Source organism: Lontra canadensis, unplaced genomic scaffold (genome assembly GCF_010015895.1).
Source record: "Lontra canadensis isolate GAN:19392208 unplaced genomic scaffold, GSC_riverotter_1.0 scaffold4, whole genome shotgun sequence".
Lineage (NCBI taxonomy): Eukaryota > Metazoa > Chordata > Mammalia > Carnivora > Mustelidae > Lontra > Lontra canadensis.
The window spans coordinates 32,149,319-32,170,795 of NW_022630998.1; the positions used below are offsets into that span (position 1 = coordinate 32,149,319).

The 21,477-nt window shown below is 38.8% G+C and overlaps 1 protein-coding gene across 3 annotated transcripts in view; it reads right to left on the reverse strand.

Annotated features, from left to right (window-relative positions):
- Positions 1 to 1,658: 1,658 nt before the first annotated feature.
- The window catches only part of MSH3 (mutS homolog 3), a 174,280-nt gene continuing 154,461 nt past the window's right edge, over positions 1,659 to 21,477 (reverse strand). The window contains exons 21-24 of one of the 3 annotated variants that reach the window (XM_032847505.1): positions 16,016 to 16,202; positions 11,823 to 11,952; positions 5,006 to 5,174; positions 1,659 to 2,173 (exon numbers count right to left, since the gene is read on the reverse strand). In XM_032847505.1, the coding sequence (XP_032703396.1) occupies positions 2,065 to 2,173; positions 5,006 to 5,174; positions 11,823 to 11,952; positions 16,016 to 16,202 (595 nt within the window). In that variant the 3' untranslated portion in view covers positions 1,659 to 2,064. Of the gene's footprint in view, positions 2,174 to 5,005; positions 5,175 to 11,822; positions 11,953 to 16,015; positions 16,203 to 21,477 lie in introns of those variants that run through there. The other 2 variants (XR_004381402.1, XM_032847514.1) reach the window with 2 other exon arrangements.

Below are 21,477 nucleotides of genomic sequence, written 5' to 3' on the forward strand. Positions count from 1 at the left end.
TCCCACATCAGGCTCCCAGCTCCATGGGCAGTCTGCTTCTCCCTCTGACCTCCCCTCTCATGCTCTCTCACCCTGTCTCTCTCTCAAATAAATAAATAAAATTTAATAAAAATTTTAAAACAGAACTACCATGTGATCCAGCAATTCTACTTCTGGCTATCTATCAAAAGGAAATGAAATTTGTTATCTAGAAGACATTAAAATTGCACCCCTCAGTTTGGTTATCTGCAGTATGTACCCAACCAACTGCATTTTTCCTGCCAATCTTCATGGCCTTTGTGCCCTCTTCCTAACTGGGACTCTGCCCCAGCGTTCCCTTCAACATCTCAGCTACCTGGCCAGGAAGGGGCCTTGCTTGGAAATGCAGTTCCGCAGTGCTGGTCTTTTCCTAACCAGGCCTGACCTCTTGCACACTGGCTGGCTGATACCCTGCCTCATGTTAAAGAATCTACCTTGTAATAGCCCACATTGTCACTTGCAGATACTGTGTATTGCCACTGCCTGGGCACACTGCTCCTGGAGCCCATACCTGCTTAAATGTTGACGCTGGCCTGCCCAAGTCAGAGATGGCCCAAGTGTGCACTTGGACATGACCTGTGACGGCCGGTCCCTGAAGCTCCCTCAGGCATGGGCATGACATTCCTGGATGCATCTCCTTTTCCTGCTGGCCTGCATTAAAGTTACAGCACTACCTCCAAAATCTTGTTAGAAAGAATATAAAAACATTTATAATCATACAGAGTATTAAAGCACTATTTAAAGAGTATTGTTCTTTTTAAAATTTAGATTCTACTTCCCAATAGCAAATTCTTTTGAGAAATTCTTGAGGATTTCCCTGTGTTAATACTTCTGAAGGGACCATGCAATCAGTCAAGTGGTACTCTTAACTTCAAAAAGGCTAGGAGTCAAAGGGCTACAGTGTGAGTGATCAAAAGTACAGCAACCAACCACCCTTCAGCTTAGGGAAATTATATGGACTCCCGTGTCCAGGGGCCACTGTTAGGACCATTAGAGGAAATAAACTAAAGAAAGAGTTTGAAATACGTCCATCAAATGTGGAGAAGACATTTAATGAATAGGGATAACAGCTGGGTGTAAAATAGGAGGGAGAGCCTTTGCCCAAGATCCCAGATTCACCACCGCCACCATACGGCTGTGAGAAGCTGGGGTGTAAGTGCTGTTAAAAACCTCAAGGACACAGATGAACGTGTGTCAACCTAAACACGCAGGGAGGGAGCATTGTTAACTATCAACAAAGCTACATATTTCAATATGAGATCATATGCTTTCTATACCAATTAACAAAAGATCCAAAATAAATGAGCTCAGGACTCATTTGGTAGAAGCAGCAACCTTGGTTCCACAATTAAACCTAAAAAAGTAGCAATTGCCAGATAGAAGAAAAAATCCAAAATCCAACAAGAAAAAAAATCATTATTTATAGCAAGTACTCATTAAATGTTTATTACCTGAATGAATGACAAATAATTTCATTCCATAATTTTTAAATTGCGTAAAACTGTGAGAGTATTTAATTTTCAAATTTCATACGATCTTATTCCTTCCATGCTCTACTTTCTAAAAGTTTGATAATCTTTTCCTATTTCTCATAAAAAATTCTTATGCTCACAGTGAATAAACTGGTGGCATAAAGTTACTTTAGTTCAAGCGAAAAGGTTTATTTCTGCTAGATGTCTCACCCCGTTGCAAATTAATCTGAACTGGAACAAATAAAAATATGAATTAAATTTTCCTATCACTCTCTAAAGGTTCATGTTAGGCTTCATTTAGGTGATCAATTTTATGTGAAGTTTACTATTCATGAAGTTTTTAAATTATGTAACAGAAGTCTTAATATTCAAAACTGTTTATACTTTTCTAAGTCAGGATGACAAGAACCTGGAACAGACTTTCTACACAAAAGGCCTGTTTCCCATGGGAATATACCAGAGTTCTGATTTTACGCTCACATCACACAAAGATAGGCTGTTACTGGAGAGTTTTTTGTACAGATGGTATTTTTAATTCTCCATGTTTTGTCCAAAAATGTAGTCTTCGTTTTCATCAAGAAGAGAAGTCTGGAATTTCTTCCATTTCAAACTCGTCTCTCCATTTTTGCAGGTCTTTTGCATCATTTATCATCCATAACTTTGCAAAATACTTTAGCTTTTTCCTGGAGAGAAAATAAAATATGATTTATTTTATAAATGGAATTATCGGGGTACAATACATTTCACTGACAGCTATAAAAGGTCTAAGACAGGTGTGCCTGGGTGGTGCAGGTGGTCAAGCATTTGACTCTTGGTTTTGACTTGGGTCATGATCCTCGGGGTTGTGAGATCGAGTCCCATGTTGGGCTCCATGCTAGGTACAGAGTCTGCTTGAGACGTTCTCTCCCTCTGCTCCTCCTGTTTGCGTGCTCTCTCTCTCAAATAAATAAATCTTAAAAAAAAAAAAAAAGGGTCTATGACTTAGAACAGCAGACAGGGCTCTGTGGTTAGGAAGTTGTGTCAGCATCAGCCTTCTGGTGACACTGTTATAATCAAGGACTGAGGCTGCTGATTGCCACTACTACCTCCAAGGAGGGGAGACCCCAGCTTCTTACCCTTCTAACTCAGACCAGAGGCTAAGTGCGCTCACAGGATGAAAAGTAAAGCTGATTTAATATAGCAAAGCTAGCTAATGAAAGAGCAGAATGCCAGCATAACATAGACCAACCAGTTAAATATTTAGGTTCTGGAGCCAGGGTGAATTCCAGTTATTGCTCCACCACTGACTAGGTATGGGACCCTGACTTCCTGGTCGATTTCCAACCCTCGCTTGGCCTCATTTTCCACAACTACAATATGGGGATAATGCCAGTACCTGTACCTCACAAGGCTGTCATAAGGACTGAGGTAGTGCAGGTAAAGCAGTAACACTAGTAACTGGTGCCTGTCTGTCTGGGCTGCTGCAAATGACTGTGTAGACTTGTTTCTGTACACAGTAAGCATTCGATAAATACTAGCTGTTATCATAAACCCACAGAAATGTACAAGATTCCCCTTGGTTTCTTTGATCTCGCCAATGGAACTGATGTGATGAGCACTTTAAGTCAAAGGGTAAAAATAATGAATATAGTGTCTGAGTAAATGATCAGTTTCTACCCCAATGCAACCTCTTTTGACAATTCTATCTTGTCAAGATTATAGATTTCAAAATGTCACACAGTAGTTGGAAGAGTTAAAACATTATAACCTGTGAATTTTATTGCTCTTGCTGTATAGCAGAAGTAAGTATAAACTACCATATTTTACTGCCATCTCATATATATATATATATATATATATATATATATATATATCCCTTTGTAGTAAAGTTTTATTCTAGTTTCTCTAGGGAAGAAGAAAAATAATAGTAAGATAACAAAAGAGGATTTGTCTTTGGACTTGTGCAGAGAAGTAAGGGCTCATCTTTGAACTCTCATAATAAATAACTACTTTTCTAACCTGGTATTGTGGAAAGGATCCAAAAGAGAATGCCAACAGAGGAAGCCACACATCATGCCAGAATCCAGCACTTTGGATTTGGTCAACCATCATTTACCCCTGCACACTACAGAGTGGCAAGGCAGAACCACAAGAGGAAAGAAATGGAGAAGTTGTTTGCAGTACTGTACTTCAGTATACAAGTTGGTAATTGTTTAATTAATATTAGGTATTGCTATTTCAATATTTAAATTTGGTAACGATTTGCAGGACTAAAAATTTTTCCTGTAGTGTGGTCACCAGCCAAAATTTTCTATTTGACCAAAGATCTGTTCCCTCGCAGTCACAAAGTTATCAACCAGGGCAGTAATATCTTGCCCTAAGCATATCCCACTTTCCAGGTAGCACAGGAGTGGGGCAGGGGATGGATGAGGAGGTTATGTCCTTTTATCATATAATCTTGTATTTGGGGGGAAAAGGCTGTAACTTATTATTTTTTACTATAATATTTTTCTTGGGAGTATCTTTCTTCCAAAGCATAGCTCTGATACAGATCAAGATCAGTTAATATACTGACTACCTACTGGCTGGATATCAAGGGTAAAAGATAGAATGCATTCACATAATTCACATAAGCATTCTAAGTGACAAAAAGAAGTCAATTTAAAGATATATTTATTCATCTCAGAGAGAAAGAGGAGAGAGAGCCAGAGCAGGGGGGGGGGGAGGGGCAGAAGGAAAGGGAAAGAGAATCTTTAGGCAGACTCTTCACTGAGTGCAGAGCCCCACACGGGGCTCAATCTCACAACCTGGATATCATGACCTGAGCCGACACCAAGAGTTGGACGCTTAATTGACTGTGCCACACAGATGCCTGAATAAAGCTGGTTTTTTGTTTTCCATTTTTTTTAAACATAGACTCCACACCCAGTGTGGAGCTCAACATGGATCTTGAACTCACAAACCTGAGATCAAGACCTGAGCTGAGATCAAGAGTCAGATGCCCAGCCAATTGATCTACCCAGGTGCCCTGCAGGTAGTTTAGAAAGAAAAATTTGTCATAAACAATCCACAAAAGAAGGGACATGGGGATATGGACTATAATTACATAGTTATATAATACTATTATTTTCATTCATACCCTGACAGAATTCTTACTTTCTGAATGCAGTATATGGATAAAGGAAGTACTCTAAAGGTTTTAAATGTCATGGTTTCTTTTAGTCATTTGTTGTATAATTGAATGCTTTAAGCAACCAATGTGTTGGCACACAGTAAGGAGTTAACTTAGTTCTTTAGAAAAATGACTTTAAAACCAATTTAGCAACTCAACAGATAAAGATCTGAGTAAAGAAGGCGGACTGAATTCACATGAGCTTTTCAAAGATCTGTTTTCATTTTATTTTAATTAAATGTTTCAGAATATTTGAAGAAATGCTTAAAGGTAAACCTAACGTTCATTTACAGGACATTCCACTTCATTGGACAACTTGGAAGTTTTCATTATAAGTAAAAAAATGCCACACAATCATTCTGACCTCTTCATATTTACTAATCCTTCTAACTCTTTTGACTTGCTAGCTGCTTTCTTTAAAATTTCTCCAGGAACATCTGCTAGTTTAGCCACATTTAGTCCGTAACTCCTTGCTGCAATTCCTCTGGTTATTTGATAAAGAAAAGTGACAAAATCAGGAACTTGCTCTTCACCTACAAAATAAAAAATAAATAAATAAATAAAAAAGAGGAGATAAAGGAAACCATGCCTGAAAGTTCAAAGCAGAAGATTAAATAAAATCTATAAATTCTTACAACTTCACTCAATTAAAACTTACAATCTGAAAAAGAAACCCATTGTTCCTAATCACTCTCAGCTCCATTTATCAATTATACATATTTAGGAAAAGGGGAAATACTGTTTTGAAGATTCTCTTGCATTTAGGACCTTATAGTTCACCTAAAGGGTTTTTTTTTTTTTTAGTAAGATTTTGTTTTTAAGTAATCTCTACACCCAGCATGGGGTTCAAACTTACAACCCTGAGATCAAGAGTCACATGCTCCAATGACTGAGCCAGTCATGTACCAACCCCACCCCGCCTGACATACAAGTTTTTAAAAATGACTTGGTGTAAGGAAAAGATTTGTTTTATGCTTCTTCCTAAAAAATTTCAACTGAACTGCTATTATCAGAAGGGAAATGATTCTGATACACAGTACAATTTTTCCTGTAAAAACAGACCAAGAAAGTGTTATTTCAGTGAATGTGCTCACTGAGCAGTCTTGTATGCAACACACTCTGTAAAGTAACACATGTAAGAGATATTTCTAAGAATGCTAAAAACAAAACAACAGCAAAAAACGCATAAGGAAATACAACATGGTGCAGTTTAAATAACAAGACTGAGAAATTCTGGTTTACTAAATGTACTGGGTTAACTGAGAGTTATATATATTCAAGTGGACACAGTTCAGTTCCACCCAGCTCCCCCTGAGGACTAAAGGGTTTATTGCCTCAGCTCTCAGGAAGGTTGTCAGTCCACAATCCACAGCTATATCCCCTCTTTGGGAGTCACCTCAGCTTAAGAAGAGAACTGCTTCATCTGAGGTCATGTCCTGTCTTGGGCAGCCTGCACCATGACTGGTTGCTATGGGAGTTGGTAGGCAGCTTCTAAGATGGCAACTAAAAATCCCTGCCTCCTGGTGTTCATGCCCTTCTATCATTCTCTGCCGCTGAGTGAGGCAGGACCCACTGACTTGCTTCTAACAAATAAAATATGGCAAGAATGATGTGTTGTCACTTCTGAGATTAGACTGCAAAACACTGTGGCTTCTGTCCTGGGCATTCATTTTCTTGCTTACTTGTTCTGAGGGAAGCCAGCTGCCATATTGTGGGCTGCCTTATGAAGAAGCCCACATGGAAAGAAACTTATGTCTCGGGGTGCCTGGGTGGCTCAGTGGGTTAAAGCCTCTGCCTTCAGCTCAGGTCTATGATCCCGGGGTCCTGGGATCGAGCCCCGCATCGGGCTCTCTGCTCAGCGGGGAGCCTGCTTTCTCCTCCCGCTCTGCTTGCCTCTCTGTCTACTTGTGATCTCTGTCTGTCAAATAAATAAATAAATAAAATCTTAAAAAAAAAAAAAAGAAAAGAAAAGAAACTGATGTCTCTGGCTAACGGCCACACGAGTGAACTTGGAACTTGGAACTCTAAAGCTTGCCAGCACCCATGTAAGAGGTCTGGGAAGTAAATTCCTCCAGTGAAACTGTGAAGTGATGACAGACCTAGACAATGTTGACTGTAGCCTTGGGAGAAATTGTGAGGTAGATGTGGCCATCTAAGCTGCCCTTGGTTTCCTGATGCAGAGAAATGGTAAGATGATCAATGTTTGCTGTTTTAAGCTATGTTTGGGAGTAATCTGCTATGCAACAATAGCTAACTAATAAAGGGTATTAAAGGCCAGGCCCCCTCACCTCAAACTGAGTCAACTCTGAAAGACCAATCCCATCTCAGAGCTCTTGGTAGGACTGGCTGAAGCCGGATGACCACAACACAGCCCCATCGGAACAGGCCTGCCCTCAGGTGTTGATCATGAGAGCACTCCCAGCCAACACCTGCCACAAAAATCTCAGACTCTGCTACCACACAAATACATACACAGAAACTAAAAACTTCCAAAGAATTGGGATATAATGAAGTACAATAACAGAAAGACAAAGCTTGCATACTGTTTAATCTTTGATAAATCTCACGCATCTCAGGATTATGCAGCTTTTATTATGAAACTCAATCTAATTACATAGAGTTGTAAAAATGCCCAAAATGAACCAGATTTTTAATAATTTCTGAGATCCTGGGGCCCCTGGGTGGTTCAGTCGTTAAGCATCTGCCTTTGGCTCCGGTCATGATCCCAGGGTCCTGGGATCGAGCCCTACATCGGGCTCTCTGCTTGGCAGGTAGCCTGCTTCTCCCTCTGCCTCTACCCCCTGCTTGTGTTCCCTCTCTCCCTGTGTCTGTCAAATAAATAAATAAAATCTTTATAAAAAGAATTTCCGAGATCCCAATAAACATATTATAATTTTATCAAGAGCTTTTTCTCATGTCATTTCATAAATGTGTATGATAAATGGGTTTACTCTTTTATCAGCTAAAAACTAAAAAGCATAACTGAGAACAAGGATAATGGAATTTTCTTTAACCTCTTCTAAGAATTCAGCAGCAAATAAAACCTTTCTAAGGCTGGATGCTGGAAGTGGGAGGTGGAAAGAATGCTGGCACTCTCAGGAATACAGACTAAAACTCACATTACAAAGCACTAAGAATACCTTTTGCCTCCAAATAAAACTTGAAGAACATAAAGAACAGGTGAGGAGGTGGGTGGAAGGAGACTAGGAAAGAAACGTGGAGAAATCAGTGCCTGCTAACCTGGGTAATTTTTTGTTACTCACTGATGCTCACATGACCAAAAGTGAAGTGAACAGCAGTAGGCAATCCAAAGGGTAAATTCTTCTCATCCTTAAGACAAAAAAACAGTCTTTATCACTTCAACTGGCTTGGTTCTAACTGATGTACCTATGTCCAGCCTCTCCTCTCCTCTATAATCTAACCTCCATGCCAGTTTTCTAAAAAAAAAAAAAACAAAAAACAAAAAAAAACAAAAAAAAAAACCAAAATCATTCATCTGTCTGTCCATTTGTCATCCCTCCAGCCATCCACTCTTCTATTCTTTTCTGGAAGCCCACTAATGCCACATAAAACCCCCTTAGTTTTTAAAATTTGCTTTGCTGATGGCATTTTTTTTTTTTTGCTTTATATATATAACATATAGTATGTATACATATACATAGCTATACTATGCTTTTTATATAATATAGCTATAATATTCCTATATTTTATAGCTATATAATATAAAATACTATGTTGTTCTAAATAATTTAACATACCTCAGTACAAACAGCTGCTCAATTTCTCATCACATCCTAGTCTCCACTGTAGTACTAATTTTGGTAGTTCTCACACCATCAAGGTAAATAATGAGACTACTCTTCCATAATCACATTAGGGTTTTGTTTTGTTTTTTTTTAAGATTTATTTATTTACTTGAGAAAGAGAGAGTGTGAGCATGAGCATTAATGGACCGAGGGAGAGAAAGAATCTCAACCAGACTCACCACCAAGTGCAAAGCCTGACAGGGGGCTCAATCCCACCACCCATGAGATCGTGACCTGAGCCGAAACCAAGAGTTGGACACTCAACTGACTGAGCCACCCAGGCACCCCCTCACATTACAGAGTTTTTAGAGTTATGTTCTACATCAGGACTGTCCTTCACTCCTCTCAAAGGGGAGAAGGGGAGAGAGCGTGAGTGTGTGTGTGATGCAACTGTGGCAGCAGACAGCCAGCGAGGAGAGAAGATGGTAAATAAGAGCTCTTGGTGAGGACTTCACTTATAAGCTATAACCATTTCTAGATGGGTATTACTGAAAAATTTATCTGATACTGCTTAGAGTCAGAGAAAGTAATAATTCATGTTTCTGCTGGTCACAGGGGAACTTAGCAAAATTTGTTTGAAAGCCAAACTTCTGTGGGCAGTTATTAAAGAAATATGTGTGTTGATCAAATAGTGTCTGAAGTCACTTTTGGGACTGATTCATAACATTTTTAGAGGTGGACGAGGTGAGGTAACCTGTCCAAGATTTTATAGACTGGAATAGATTAAAGTACATGTTTCTTACTGCAGGTCCGCTGCTTTATCTACCTCGCCACGAGAAATAACAGCGTATCTTCAAAGCCACCCAAATGGTCTTTGGGGTGCTTGAGCGATGACCTACGCAGGGGCCTCTAATTCAGACAGCAGAGGAGCTAGGTTAGAGGTAATGGATGAAACACAGATGTAGCTGGAAAAACACTGGAGGTAAGCAGGCAATGCACCAATACTTCAAAATTCTGAGTGAAAATTATTTTCAACCTAAAATTCCAGCCCTAGGGAAATGATAAATGAAGTATGAAGGTGTACTAGAGACTTTTCATTCCTGCAAAATCTCAAAACTTTTCACTCCTTTAGCTGATATTATTAGTAGCCTATCCAAAATCTTTTCCAACCCTAAGAAAACCCTGATTTTATATGGAAATAACTCACTGACCATTTATTTAACTGAGGGGATAATGTCCTCATGCCAAGCTCCGAAAGTTGATCCTGATTAATCTAGGCTGATCCAAGCTACCCCTGTCATTGTCGCTTTCTAGCCATTGGTTTAAGGGTGAGCATGTGATTCAACTCTGAAAAGGAGAGGCGACAATGATGAGATGTTAGTGAACATCTGAGGAGAGCTCCCTGGCTCCTAAGAAAGAGTCCCAAGAAACGCTGGTCCCTATTCTTCCTTTGGATATTTGTTGATTCTGGCTTTAAGGCACGAAAGAGCCTCGGCTACCCTGTCTGATGACGAAGCAAGCAAGGCTGGAAGACGGAGCCTGGGGAACTGTAAAGAAGAGCTAAAGCCCACTCTTCCTCCGAGGTCCCTGTAATGTGAGATTATTTCTACTCTTACTGTTGGAGCCCCTGTGAATTCCAGGATCCTGTTACCTGCAAGCAAATGCACAGAAGGCGGGATGAGAGAAGTCCTAGTGTGCTGGTGAACGCAGGTGTCGGGACAACAGCTGTGCAGCAGGCCTAGGGAGCAACCAGCGCAGAGGAGCAGGACAAAGGGCTCCAGGGGGAATGACTCCGGCGAGGAGAAGTGGAACCAGCAGTTCAATCACATAGAAAAATGTCTAGAGAGGCATTTTATAAAGCTACTGGCAGGTACAGGAAGAGTCAGATATAGACTCAAAGAGAAGAATGGAACGAAAACAAGGCAATTACTGCCTTCAAAAACACAAAAAGCAAAAAAGTTGCATAAGAACAAAAATGCACTTGTCCTCATACCTGGCTCATGATTAAGCAATACTTCCTGGCAATAACAGTGATAACTCTGAAGAGGAATGAGGCAGAAAGAACCTGGAATGAGTACCCTGGGAGGTCAGAGCAGGAAAGGCTGAGGACTCCCATCCAGCACAATGAGAAGCCCGAACAGTAATGTGTCCAGATGATGAAGCAGGAGATGGGCAGATAAGTGTATGATTTAGAGATTCGGAAAGAGCAATGAAGAAGGTGAAAGTGGCTGCCTTGGGACTGGACGGGGAGAGGGCATGGAGGGAACGGACAGAGGCAGGGGTTTACTGCCCATTAGCATGTGCCTTTCAGCATCATTTCATGTTTAAAATTAGGTTCATGAATTTAAATTTCAATTAATAAAATAAAATGCCAGAACACTTACAGGTTGGTAGTCAGTTCACATAAAGGCTTATCACTGACCCTTCCCTGCTGGTGAACTCTTGTTTATCCCACTGGGTTTTAGCTTATAAGCTCCTCCTGTCACTTTGGATGCAGATTAATAGACATGAAACTGCTTCCATGAGAGAATTTATGATGTGTTTTTCAAGATTGCATGGTGGCGAAAGGTAAGGATTGCCTAACATTACATTTAGCTCAAGTCCAGGGCTTTGTTTTATTTGGGCCAGCTGCCTGATTTCTTTTTCAGGTCCATCTTTATTACTTTTCCAAAATAAAATTTGGACCCTAGAGTGTCTTGGGTAATGGATTTTCCATTGTAACAAACCAACTGTGTAAACCACCACTGGCCCACAGGCTGGGAGCTTAAAAAAATTACTACTGAACAGGAAAATAAGATTATACTGAAACTGAATTACTTAGAGCACTTGAATTTATTTCTGTTGGCTAATGATGTTCTTTTTCATGAAACATCTCATTCCTGTGACAGTGGTCCAGGATGGGAAGGCTAGGAAAAATAGTGTAGATCCCACATACCTCTTTTAGCAGAGCAGGAAAGAACCTGCAAGCAGATTCTAGGATGCTAGGCTTAGTTCAACCCCTACCCAGGTGGCCACGTGGGCAAGCCACTTGACCTGACATTCAGTTCCCTTGTCAAGTTAAGATAAAACATATGTTCAGTATAGAATACTGGGGATGAGACATTTTTAAAGATGACTAATATACTTGACTGTTCGGGCACCTTTCCTGAGACCAATCTAAGAGTAAAACCTACACGGCACCCCTGACTCCATCTCCTTCTTATAGAAAAATGAGGTAGACAAAGACCAGAAAAGTGCTCATAGATGGCAAAGATAAACGTAAATTCTACTTGACCTAAGCTTGGAGAAAATGAACTTGGACAAATGTCATTTATAATCAACATTCACAGCTTTTATTTTTAATAAGCAATAAGTTCACGTATTCATAAATCTTGAGTTATCAAACACGAAAACCAACAACATTCCCGTTGTACTTACTGCAAGTATATTTCATACCTGAATCCTCTTTGCTTTCATCCTCAGTGATCAAGAATCCCATGTGATAATTTCCCACCTGTTGCAAGTAACTTTTTTCTAATTCACAAACTGGTGGATAATGGGTGACAAACAGGGTTAAGGATTTCACCTAAAGCAGTAAGAAGACATGACAAACGTTATTTTATTTTTATATTTATTTATTTTTAAAGATTTTATTTATTTGTCAGAGACAGAGAGAGAGAACATTAGTAGGGAGAGCGACAGGCAGAGGGAGAAGCAGACTTAGCGATGAGCAGGGAGCCGGATTCGGAACTAGATCCCAGGACCCTGCAGTTATGACCTGAGCTGAAGGCAGATGCTTAACCAACTGAGCCACCAAGGCGTCCCTGTTATTTTATTTTTAAATTTTACCTTAAACTTTTCTCCAATTTTGTTTTGAAAAAGTTCAAACCTTTATAAACATTGTAAGAAAAGTACAATGAACATTGCTATATTCTTGCCCTAGACAACCGTTTTTTGGTTCAATTTTATACATATAATATATAAATATATATAAATATTTTATATTTGGTTTGCATTTTATATTTTATATTTGTTTTGCATTTTGCCATACACACACACACACACACACACACTTTTTTTCCTGATACATTTGAAAATTGCAGACATGATACTTCATCCCTAAATACCTAAAATTCTATCTTTTAAGAACAAAAGTATTCTCATATTAACCAGATAAAATTATTAAACTTGAGAAATTTAACACTGATATATTACTATTACCTAACATTAGTCCACAAATTTCCTTAACTGTCCCAGTAATACTCTATAAAGTTTCTCTAGATTAAAAAAAAAATTCAAGGATCATGCATGCCACGCACCTCGTCATGTCTCTTTAGTCTCCATCAATCTAGAAGAGTTCCCAGCCCCCTTTTTACGTCTTTTATGACATTAATGTTCTTGAAATATCTAAGCGTTTCTTATCATGTTTTGTATAATGTCCCTCAATTTGGATTTGGCTGATTTTTTTCTCCAAATAAGCTTAAACCTTACTGGCAGAAATATTACATATTTATGAAGGTGCCATACTCTTTTCAGTACCTCATATCAGGAGCCACATGATATCAATTTGGCCCACTATCAGGGATGCTAAATTTGCTTATTTGGTTTAAGTGAGTGCCCAGAAGATTTCTCTACTATACCGAAACCTTTCTCCTTTGTAATTAATGTCTTCTGGAGTAATACTTTGAGATTGTGTGAATATCCTTTTTTCCAACAATCTTTCATCTCAAAGTTGTGCCATCTATGGATCATTGTTGCCTGATGATGCGGTGACTAGTAAATACTGATTTTAAAAAATTCTCTCTGTATTTATTAGTTGGCATTCTGTAAAGAAGAGCTTTCTTTTCTCCCTACCCTACCTCTGCCATTTTGAAATTTATTTTTGTTTTGTTAGTACTCATATGCATTTATGGATTCCTTAATAAGCATTATTTTAAAGTGTACATTATTATGTATTTTTGGAATCCCTTATTTCTTAAATCTTAAAAGAAGCTTACACCAAATCTTGATCTAAAAATTGGCAGAAGAGGTGCCTGGGTGCTCAGTCAGTTAAACAGCCAACTCTTGATTCTGGCTCAGGTCACGATGTCAGGGTCCTGGGATCAAGTCCCGCAATGAGCTCTGTGCTTAGCGGGGAGTCTGCTTGGGGAGTCTCTCTCTGCCCCTACCCCACCGTTCACACATTCTTTCTCTCTTTCTCAAATAAATAAATAATCTTTTTTACAAAAAGATAAAAGTCAGCAGAAGGGGGTGATTAAATCAAAAAACTTCAGTTTTGATTCATCTGCCATTCACCTCATTAAAAGAGAGAACATGTGCCTTCTCTCTTATAACAATTACAATAAACCTATTAAGGCAAGATTTCTTTGATGAGCTGCTCTTAGAATCTGCCCCAAAGTATCTGTGGACCAGCTGTCTCCATGATGCCCCTTCCCTGAGGTGACATGCATTTGCTGCCAGAAGACCTAAGGGTTTGGGTCATAACACTGCTCTCCTCAAGGCCATTTTCAGCTCACAGCAGCTACACAGAGCTTCCCCATTCCTCCTCTCTGCTCTCTCTTCCCCATCCCAGCAATCAAAAGACACCAAGAAAATGAAGATTTTCATCCATAAAAAAGGGTAGAGACTCTTTGCTCCTGAAGAATCCTCTCCAGTGACTTACCTCTAACATAAATTTTACCTAAAAATAACACTTTCTTCATTAACATTTAAAACATCAAAAAGCTGCTATAGAAGCAATGAAAAGAGAAGTGACAAATTTAATTGTCATGATTTGTTCCTGAGGGTTCCTAAAGGGATCTTTAACATATCGCCAAACTGCTTTTGGTAGCCAGCCTCCAACATGGCCTCCCAATGCTCGTGTTCTTGAGCAGCCCCTTCCCATAGTGAATCAAGGCTGGCCCTTGTGCTCAACAGCATATGATGGTAGTGACAGTGTGTGGCTTGTGAAGCTAGGTCATAAATGCATAAAATACTCGGGCCACTTGGAATGGTTCTTCTGGGAGCTGCCAGAAGCCACTCATATTCGAACGGCCCCATGGAAAGAGGTTCACAGAGAAAGGAAATGAGAGCCCTGGGCAACTGCCAGCACTAATTTGCCAGCAGCGAGCGAGCCACATTGGAAAGGGTCCTCCAGCCCCAATTAAGTCTTCAGATGACTCCCTGACCACAACCTCAGGAGAGAGCCTGAGCCAAAACCACCCAGCTAAGGTGCTCCCAAATTCCTTACCTCCAGACCCCTGAGAGATCTAACAGATGATTACTGCTGTTTTAAGTCACTTAGTCTTGGGATAATTTGTTATGTGTCACAGTAATTGATAAGCACTTGGAGCAATGAAATCAAGCTCAGAGGGGGCTGTCAAATTCAGTCTGTCATGATTCGTTCCTGAAGGTTCTTAAATCAATGTTTAGAATGTGTTTGGGAGGCAGTGACAGGACTTTCCTGAACCTGTGATATGCAGTTTCTACGATAATTAAAGAGATGTTCCTGAGCTTTTCTTGCAAATAAAGAATTTTTTTAAGAAAAATTAAAAGTATTTATTTTAAAGTGGAAAACATGCCACCGTTAACTATGTAATCTAACTAAATGTTCAAACAAAAAACAGGCCCACAGAAGTTTAAAGAAAAGGGGAGTTATTTTTGCATCCTGTGCTGTGTAAAGGAATAGGAGTAAAAAATATGCTTTTACTGGTTATGTAAGGAAGAGAAGAAGAAATGAAAAGGGAGGAAAGACCGACAGGAAAGAATTTAAAAAACAGAGAACAAAATACTAAAAGAAAAACCGAAGACCAGACAAGGTTCTGGACAGGTGCCAAGAAGGAGAGAAGGGAGAGGAGAGACGAGAATGAACAAAGAGAGAGAGCATTAATAAAGGGGGGGAGCTTGATGGAGAGGACAAGGATGGAGCATTTAACACAAACAAAACTTCTCACCAAGAGGCTCAGACCTGCCCTCTGGAAAAAACAGATATGCCTTCAAAGAGTGAAAGAAAGACACAAAGACATGAGATTAAACGTCTTCTACCAAGGTCCTGTAGGATATTGCTCAAAAAAGGATTTCATAGGTTAAAATGGCTCTATCTCCTTTTTGTTCTTTCCTTAAGGACTGGGTTGCAAGTTGAGGGGGGGTGTCCCTGCTTTTAATTCAGAGTTTGCCAAGGATAATGAGAAACAGTTCTGGGGGGAAATACTGCCAGAGAGGCCTTTATCCTACTGACCAGGTTTACTCTGTTTCAGCAAAAGCAAAGAAGACACATCAAAGAATTATAGACATGATGTAGGGCCAATCCATCTAAGTTCAAAGTAGAGTGTTTTAATGGCCAATTGCAGGTACAGGGTCACTTATAATAAAGATCATTTTTTAAAAACAGATTTTAATTATTTATTTGACACAGAAAGAAACAGAGACAGTGAGAAAGGGAATACAAGCAGGGGAAGTGGGAGAGGGAGAAGCAGGCTTCCTGCTGAGCAGAGAGCCCGACTCGGGGCTCGATCCCAGGACCCCGGGATCATGACCTGAGCCGAAGGCAGCCACGTAACAACTGAGCCACCCAGGCATCCCTGATCATTTTGAATATTTAGAAGCTGACCAGAAAAACAATTTATATGCTATGCACCATTCACATACAAAAAGCTGTGCAAGATACTCACATCTCTAATAAAATGCTCGAGTGTAGCATAAGCAATGGCGATTCCATCATGGGTGCTCGTCCCTCTTCCCAATTCATCCAAGATAACCAAGGACTGGGATGTTGCTTGTCTTATTATTTCTGCAGTGTCAGTCAGCTCTTCCATAAAGGTACTCTGTCCTTTATATATATTATCTGCCGCTCCCATCCTACAAAAAAGATGAAGACACCTTGATTTTTCCTCTGAATTTTATTATTAGGAAGCCAAGTATTACTTTATGAAAAATAAAGGATCCCTGAGGGCCTATATACTGTGTGCCAATAACAGCTGAAATCATATTAAAAAAAGAAAGCATGTGTTGGATATAAAAGAGTGCCTAACGTCAAAGTGCACCCTGTAGAAACATTGTGGATAGAGCCTGAGGTCCAGGACAGAGCTCCCAAAAAGTAGGGAAACCTCTGACCCTACCTTCTGGGCAATCATCCCAAACCAAAGTTTTGGTATTCCAAGGGAAAATAATGCTTCTCTGTGTCGTTGTGTTTAAAAATCCATGAGTACTAGAAAATTACAGAATTAAAGGGTTTTTTTCCCTAGTATTTCCTTAACAAGATTCCACAGTGTTTTACAAATTACAGTACCACCTGAAATAATTTATTTATATAAGCTAAAACTTTTTATTAGGATGAAAGATGTTTAGTAATCTCAGACACCTGAAACAGGTTCCTAAAGTGGACTTCATGGAACACAGTTCTTAGAGGTGTCAAGAAATGGGTGCAAAAGATGTAAGGGTTTCTTTCCTATAAGATTTCCACCATCCTTTAATACTATACTGCACATTGTGTATTTTCTAGAGAAGGATTTACTATACAGCATTTCTCTAACTCATTTCACTGTGGACCCCTAAAACTCCCAGAGCACCTCATGGCAATAATGGTCTACAGAACATATTTGGGGAAATGTCTATTTAGTCTAAAAGGATTCTGGGAGAAAAAAAGTGTATGTGGGGGAGAATCATTAAGCAATACTCACTCAAGGTCATGCAGTTAATAGCAAAACTCAGAATTCAGGTTTTCGACCCGCTAACCAGCTTTGTGAGTTCTGGTTAACTATTTTCTTAGCAAAATACCTTCATCAATGTAGTTTTTCTCCAATAGTTCACATGTGACCTACAGCAGCATAATGTACCTTCTCTTTCTGGAGAATGTCATGGTGAAATCCAGCCTTAACCATCTCTGGGCTGGAGCCTTGTACTGGGCAGGGAAGATGGAGTACATTGTTTTTCCCACAGATTGGCAGACCCTTAGGAGAACTACTCCAGGAATAAGTGCCATTTAGAAACTGTATGTAACTCCATCTAGGATAACTCTACCATAGATAGGGTTATATAGAAATATCCATACAGGGCCCCTGGGTGGCTCAGTTGGTTAAGCAACTGCCTTCAGCTCAGGTCATGATCCTGGAGTCCCGGGATCAAGTCCCGCATCGGCCTCCCAGCTCCATGGGAAGTCTGCTTCTCCCTCTGACCTTCTCCCCTCTCATGCTCTCTCTCAAATAAATAAATAAAATCTTAAAAATTTAAAAAAAAAGAGAAATATACATATATATTTATATAACATATATGGTTTACATATATATGGTTTATATATATATATATATATATATATATAGTGCTTTAATTTTATCCATTTTAAAATCAGTAACAATAAAATAGAACTTTTGAAATGTTGCTAACTTATGAGCATTCTGGTTACTTCCTTAAAGTTCAAACACTGTTATTTATATCAATTTTCAATGTTTAATAATATTTCTCCCCACCACAAAGGTTAAACTTTTCTATCTCTGAAACTACTCAACTCTCCAGAATTGTAATGTTTGACCCCATTTAACACAGTTGCTTTTTCTCCCTATATGTTGCAAGCTGACAAAAACAATGAACCTTTGGCTGATAACAAAGTGCTCTGATAAGGCCAACGTGGGGGGGGGGGCTTTGAGTCTCAAGAATTAGAGTAACAAGCAAGCACTAAGATTTTCATACAATATTTTAAGTATTTTCTAGAAACAGTAGGGTAACAAAGGGGTCTGGCTAGAAGTTTCATGAACTGTAGAATGCTCTTGGGAAGTTATTTTTAGGCAGATACATACACATATAAAACATTTAGTATGTGACAAGGGAGAGATTTTTAATGAGGAAGGGAGGAAAGGATGAATGATCAATCCACAAAAAAAAAAATGCCAGCTAGGTGGTTATTTTGAAAACAAAACAAAACAAAACAAAACAAAACAAAAGAGACGTGCCCCTACTCAAACCATATTCCAAAATAAATTTATGTAAAAGAAGAAACCATAAATATACCAAGAGGTATAAATGAAATTTAATCTCTGGATAGGTAGATGGGTGGCTTTATAAACTTAGCACCAAAACATGTGTACAGCAAAAAACACATAGGAAAAAGTTAAAGGCAAACCATAAATGGACACAAATATTTGCAACATGTATAAAAAAGGGTTAATATTCCTAAAACAAATACTTGCATAAAGCAAAACAAAATGGTGAACATTTCAACAGAGGCAGGCAAAGGACAGGAAGAGTCAATTCACACACACAAAAACTCATGAAAATATTCACATATTATGCAAGTTCAAACAGGAATAAAATGCCATTTTATATACATCAATTAGCAAAGAGATGAAAAGGAACTATGACATCTACCACTATCGAGAGTGAAGGGAAAAGGGTATTCTTATGTGAGACTGAGACCTGATACAATCTCCCAAAACGCAATTTAGTGATGTCTGTCAGAAGTCTTTCACAACCCATAAATTTCACTCCAGTAATTAACACTATGGAAATTATTGCAGAGGTATGAAAAATGCATGTACAAATATATTCCTTAATGTTATCCAGTGAAAACCTGGAAAAATCAAATGCCTAAAGGAAAAAAAAGAGCAGTAATAGTAGGATGGAAAACTCTGCAGCCGTAGAAGTGGCATGTTTGAACTTAGGACATTGGAAAATGGTCACAACATATCTTGTGTGAAAACACGAGGTCACCACAAAGTGTCTAGAGTTAGTAGAGGGATCCGTGAGGGCAAGAGGCCTGTCCAGCTGCTGAGGGAGCACAGGCTGGTGTTAAGAACATCTTTAGCAGTGTTCCATACAGACACAAGGACAGCACCCAAAATTAAAGAAAAATCAAGAAGAGTTGAGGAAAACTGACAGGATAGAGAAGGACTGAGAACAACCAACAAAACAACTACCACAGAAGAAATGAATAAAAATATAATTCACTAAACAGAGTTAAACCAAACAAAACCTCTATTTGGTGTCCTCAGAGAGATTAAGAACACTGCAGCCTTAAAATAAAATAGCCTACCAAAAAAAGGAACAGCTGGAGAACATCTTGTAAATTAAAAATATGATGACTGAAAAAATTCACTGTATAGGCGGGATTAAAATTAGATACTGTGGAGGACCACGGTTTTAATCTGAAAGATAAATTCAAAGAATTCTCTGAGCCCAGTAAACAGATCAAGAAATGAAAAATACACACAAATAATTTTAACACAGTCAGTTTCTGAGAGTTTAAATCCCACCCAATAGGAAGTACAGAAGCCAGACACAAGAAAAGTAGTAATATCATAAAAGAAATAAGACATGCATCTTCAAATGGAAAGTTTCCACAAAATGCCAAGTAAGATTAGTAAGACAAGATTTATACCTAGAAACACACCGGTAAAATCTTAGAAATGACAGAAATTTAAAAAAAAATCCTCAACACTTCAGAGAGAGAAAAAAAAATTCCTAAGAAAAGAATGAGAATAAGGTGCCACCAAACTTCTCATCTGTAATGAATGCCAAACTAGAAGATAAGGGAGCAATTCCTTTACATTTAGAATCTGGGAGTTTATATCCATTTAACCTTACAAAACAGATATGAAGACAAAATAAAGCTTATCTTAGACTTTCAAGAACTCTGAGTTCTCAAGAATAAACTGCTCAAAGAGAGATAGAGACCAAAAAGGGAAAAGAGCATTTGAGAGGAAAACACGAGATACAGGGAATAGGAGAAGTGCAAAAAGCTAAACAGAAATGAGAATTTTAGAGTGGGGTACTTAGGAGGGGCCCCTCTGACAGTCTAACACCTTAAGGATTACATACTTTTTAAGCTATCAAGTGAATGTGGCTGTAACATATACACAAATCCGAATAACATAAATGCTCATTATTGGCTCCTTCCATTTGTAAACTAGCCTGTGAAAAAGAACGAGGTAATTGCAGCAGGACAGATGTTGAGAGCTTTTGGAAAGGTATAAGTAAGAACAGTTTTAAAAATGAGAAGGCTCATATAATGATAAATGATTTCTTTGCATTTGTAGCCAGAAGTTCAACAGCTAGTGTTTAAAGCAAATAAATCCAAAATTAGAGTGAGGACTATTTTATAGACATTGTAAGGTTAACTACCAGCAGAACAAAGGTGGGACCCTTCAGAGCAACTGCTTTGAGTGCACTGGTCTAGGGTTCAGTAACAGAGGTGCTGGGAGTTTGAGGGGGGGAACCTTTTAGTTTTCAGTTGTATGCTCCCTGTACCATTTGAGCTCCCTTCTATTGTGACCGGGCATTGCTTCTGTAATCATTGTTTTTAATAAAAATATCATTTTTATTAAAAACTGTGCAGAAAAAAATATAGGAGGTTATCAATGTGGTTAGAGTTATTGTCTCAGGGTGGGAGAATTCCTGGTCATGTGGTGACCCTTTCTCTTCCTCCAAGCCCCTAGCAAAACATCTGGTACAAAGATGGAGAATGATAAAAGAATATTAAATAATGTCTTCTTTCCCAGCTCCAGGGATTAAGCAGGAAATACTGGCCTAACATGGCTGCTAACAAGACTGTATACTTTTTAAGTGCTCCTTTCATTACTATCATTGAGGTGCCTTTAGAAATTAGTTCAAAATAAATATAGAGTCAATAATTATAGATAAACATATACATGTAAGTCAGTAATTTAAATTTACATTTAAAGAAGCAAATCACATTTTATATAAGAGAGATGTTCAGAAAGGCTGAATTTTAGTCACTAGAGATAGGTGAATTCTTATTTTAGGCCTTAGGCCTTGAAATTGAACTTTCTATATATCTATCACTTGGCATTAAAAAATCAGCTGTCACATTGAAAAAGGAAGTTCTGGCCTAGAAGATGGAGTGAAAACTTTTTAAAAAGTCATGCAATTTATAAATTATGTAATGTAGCCAAATATGGTAGAAAAAGTAACTTGAGGGAAGAGACCAGCGCTCTAGTCCTGGCTTGGCCACTAAGTACCGTGTCATCTTAGCCGAGTTAGGTTACCTTCCTGTGTGGTCCTAAGCTTCGTCATCTGTGAAATGGGGAGACTGGAACAGCTAACCTCTATGGGCCCATCCTCTTCCCAAAGTCCCATGATTTCCACGAATGTGTTCATTTGTGGTCATACTAGTACGACAAAA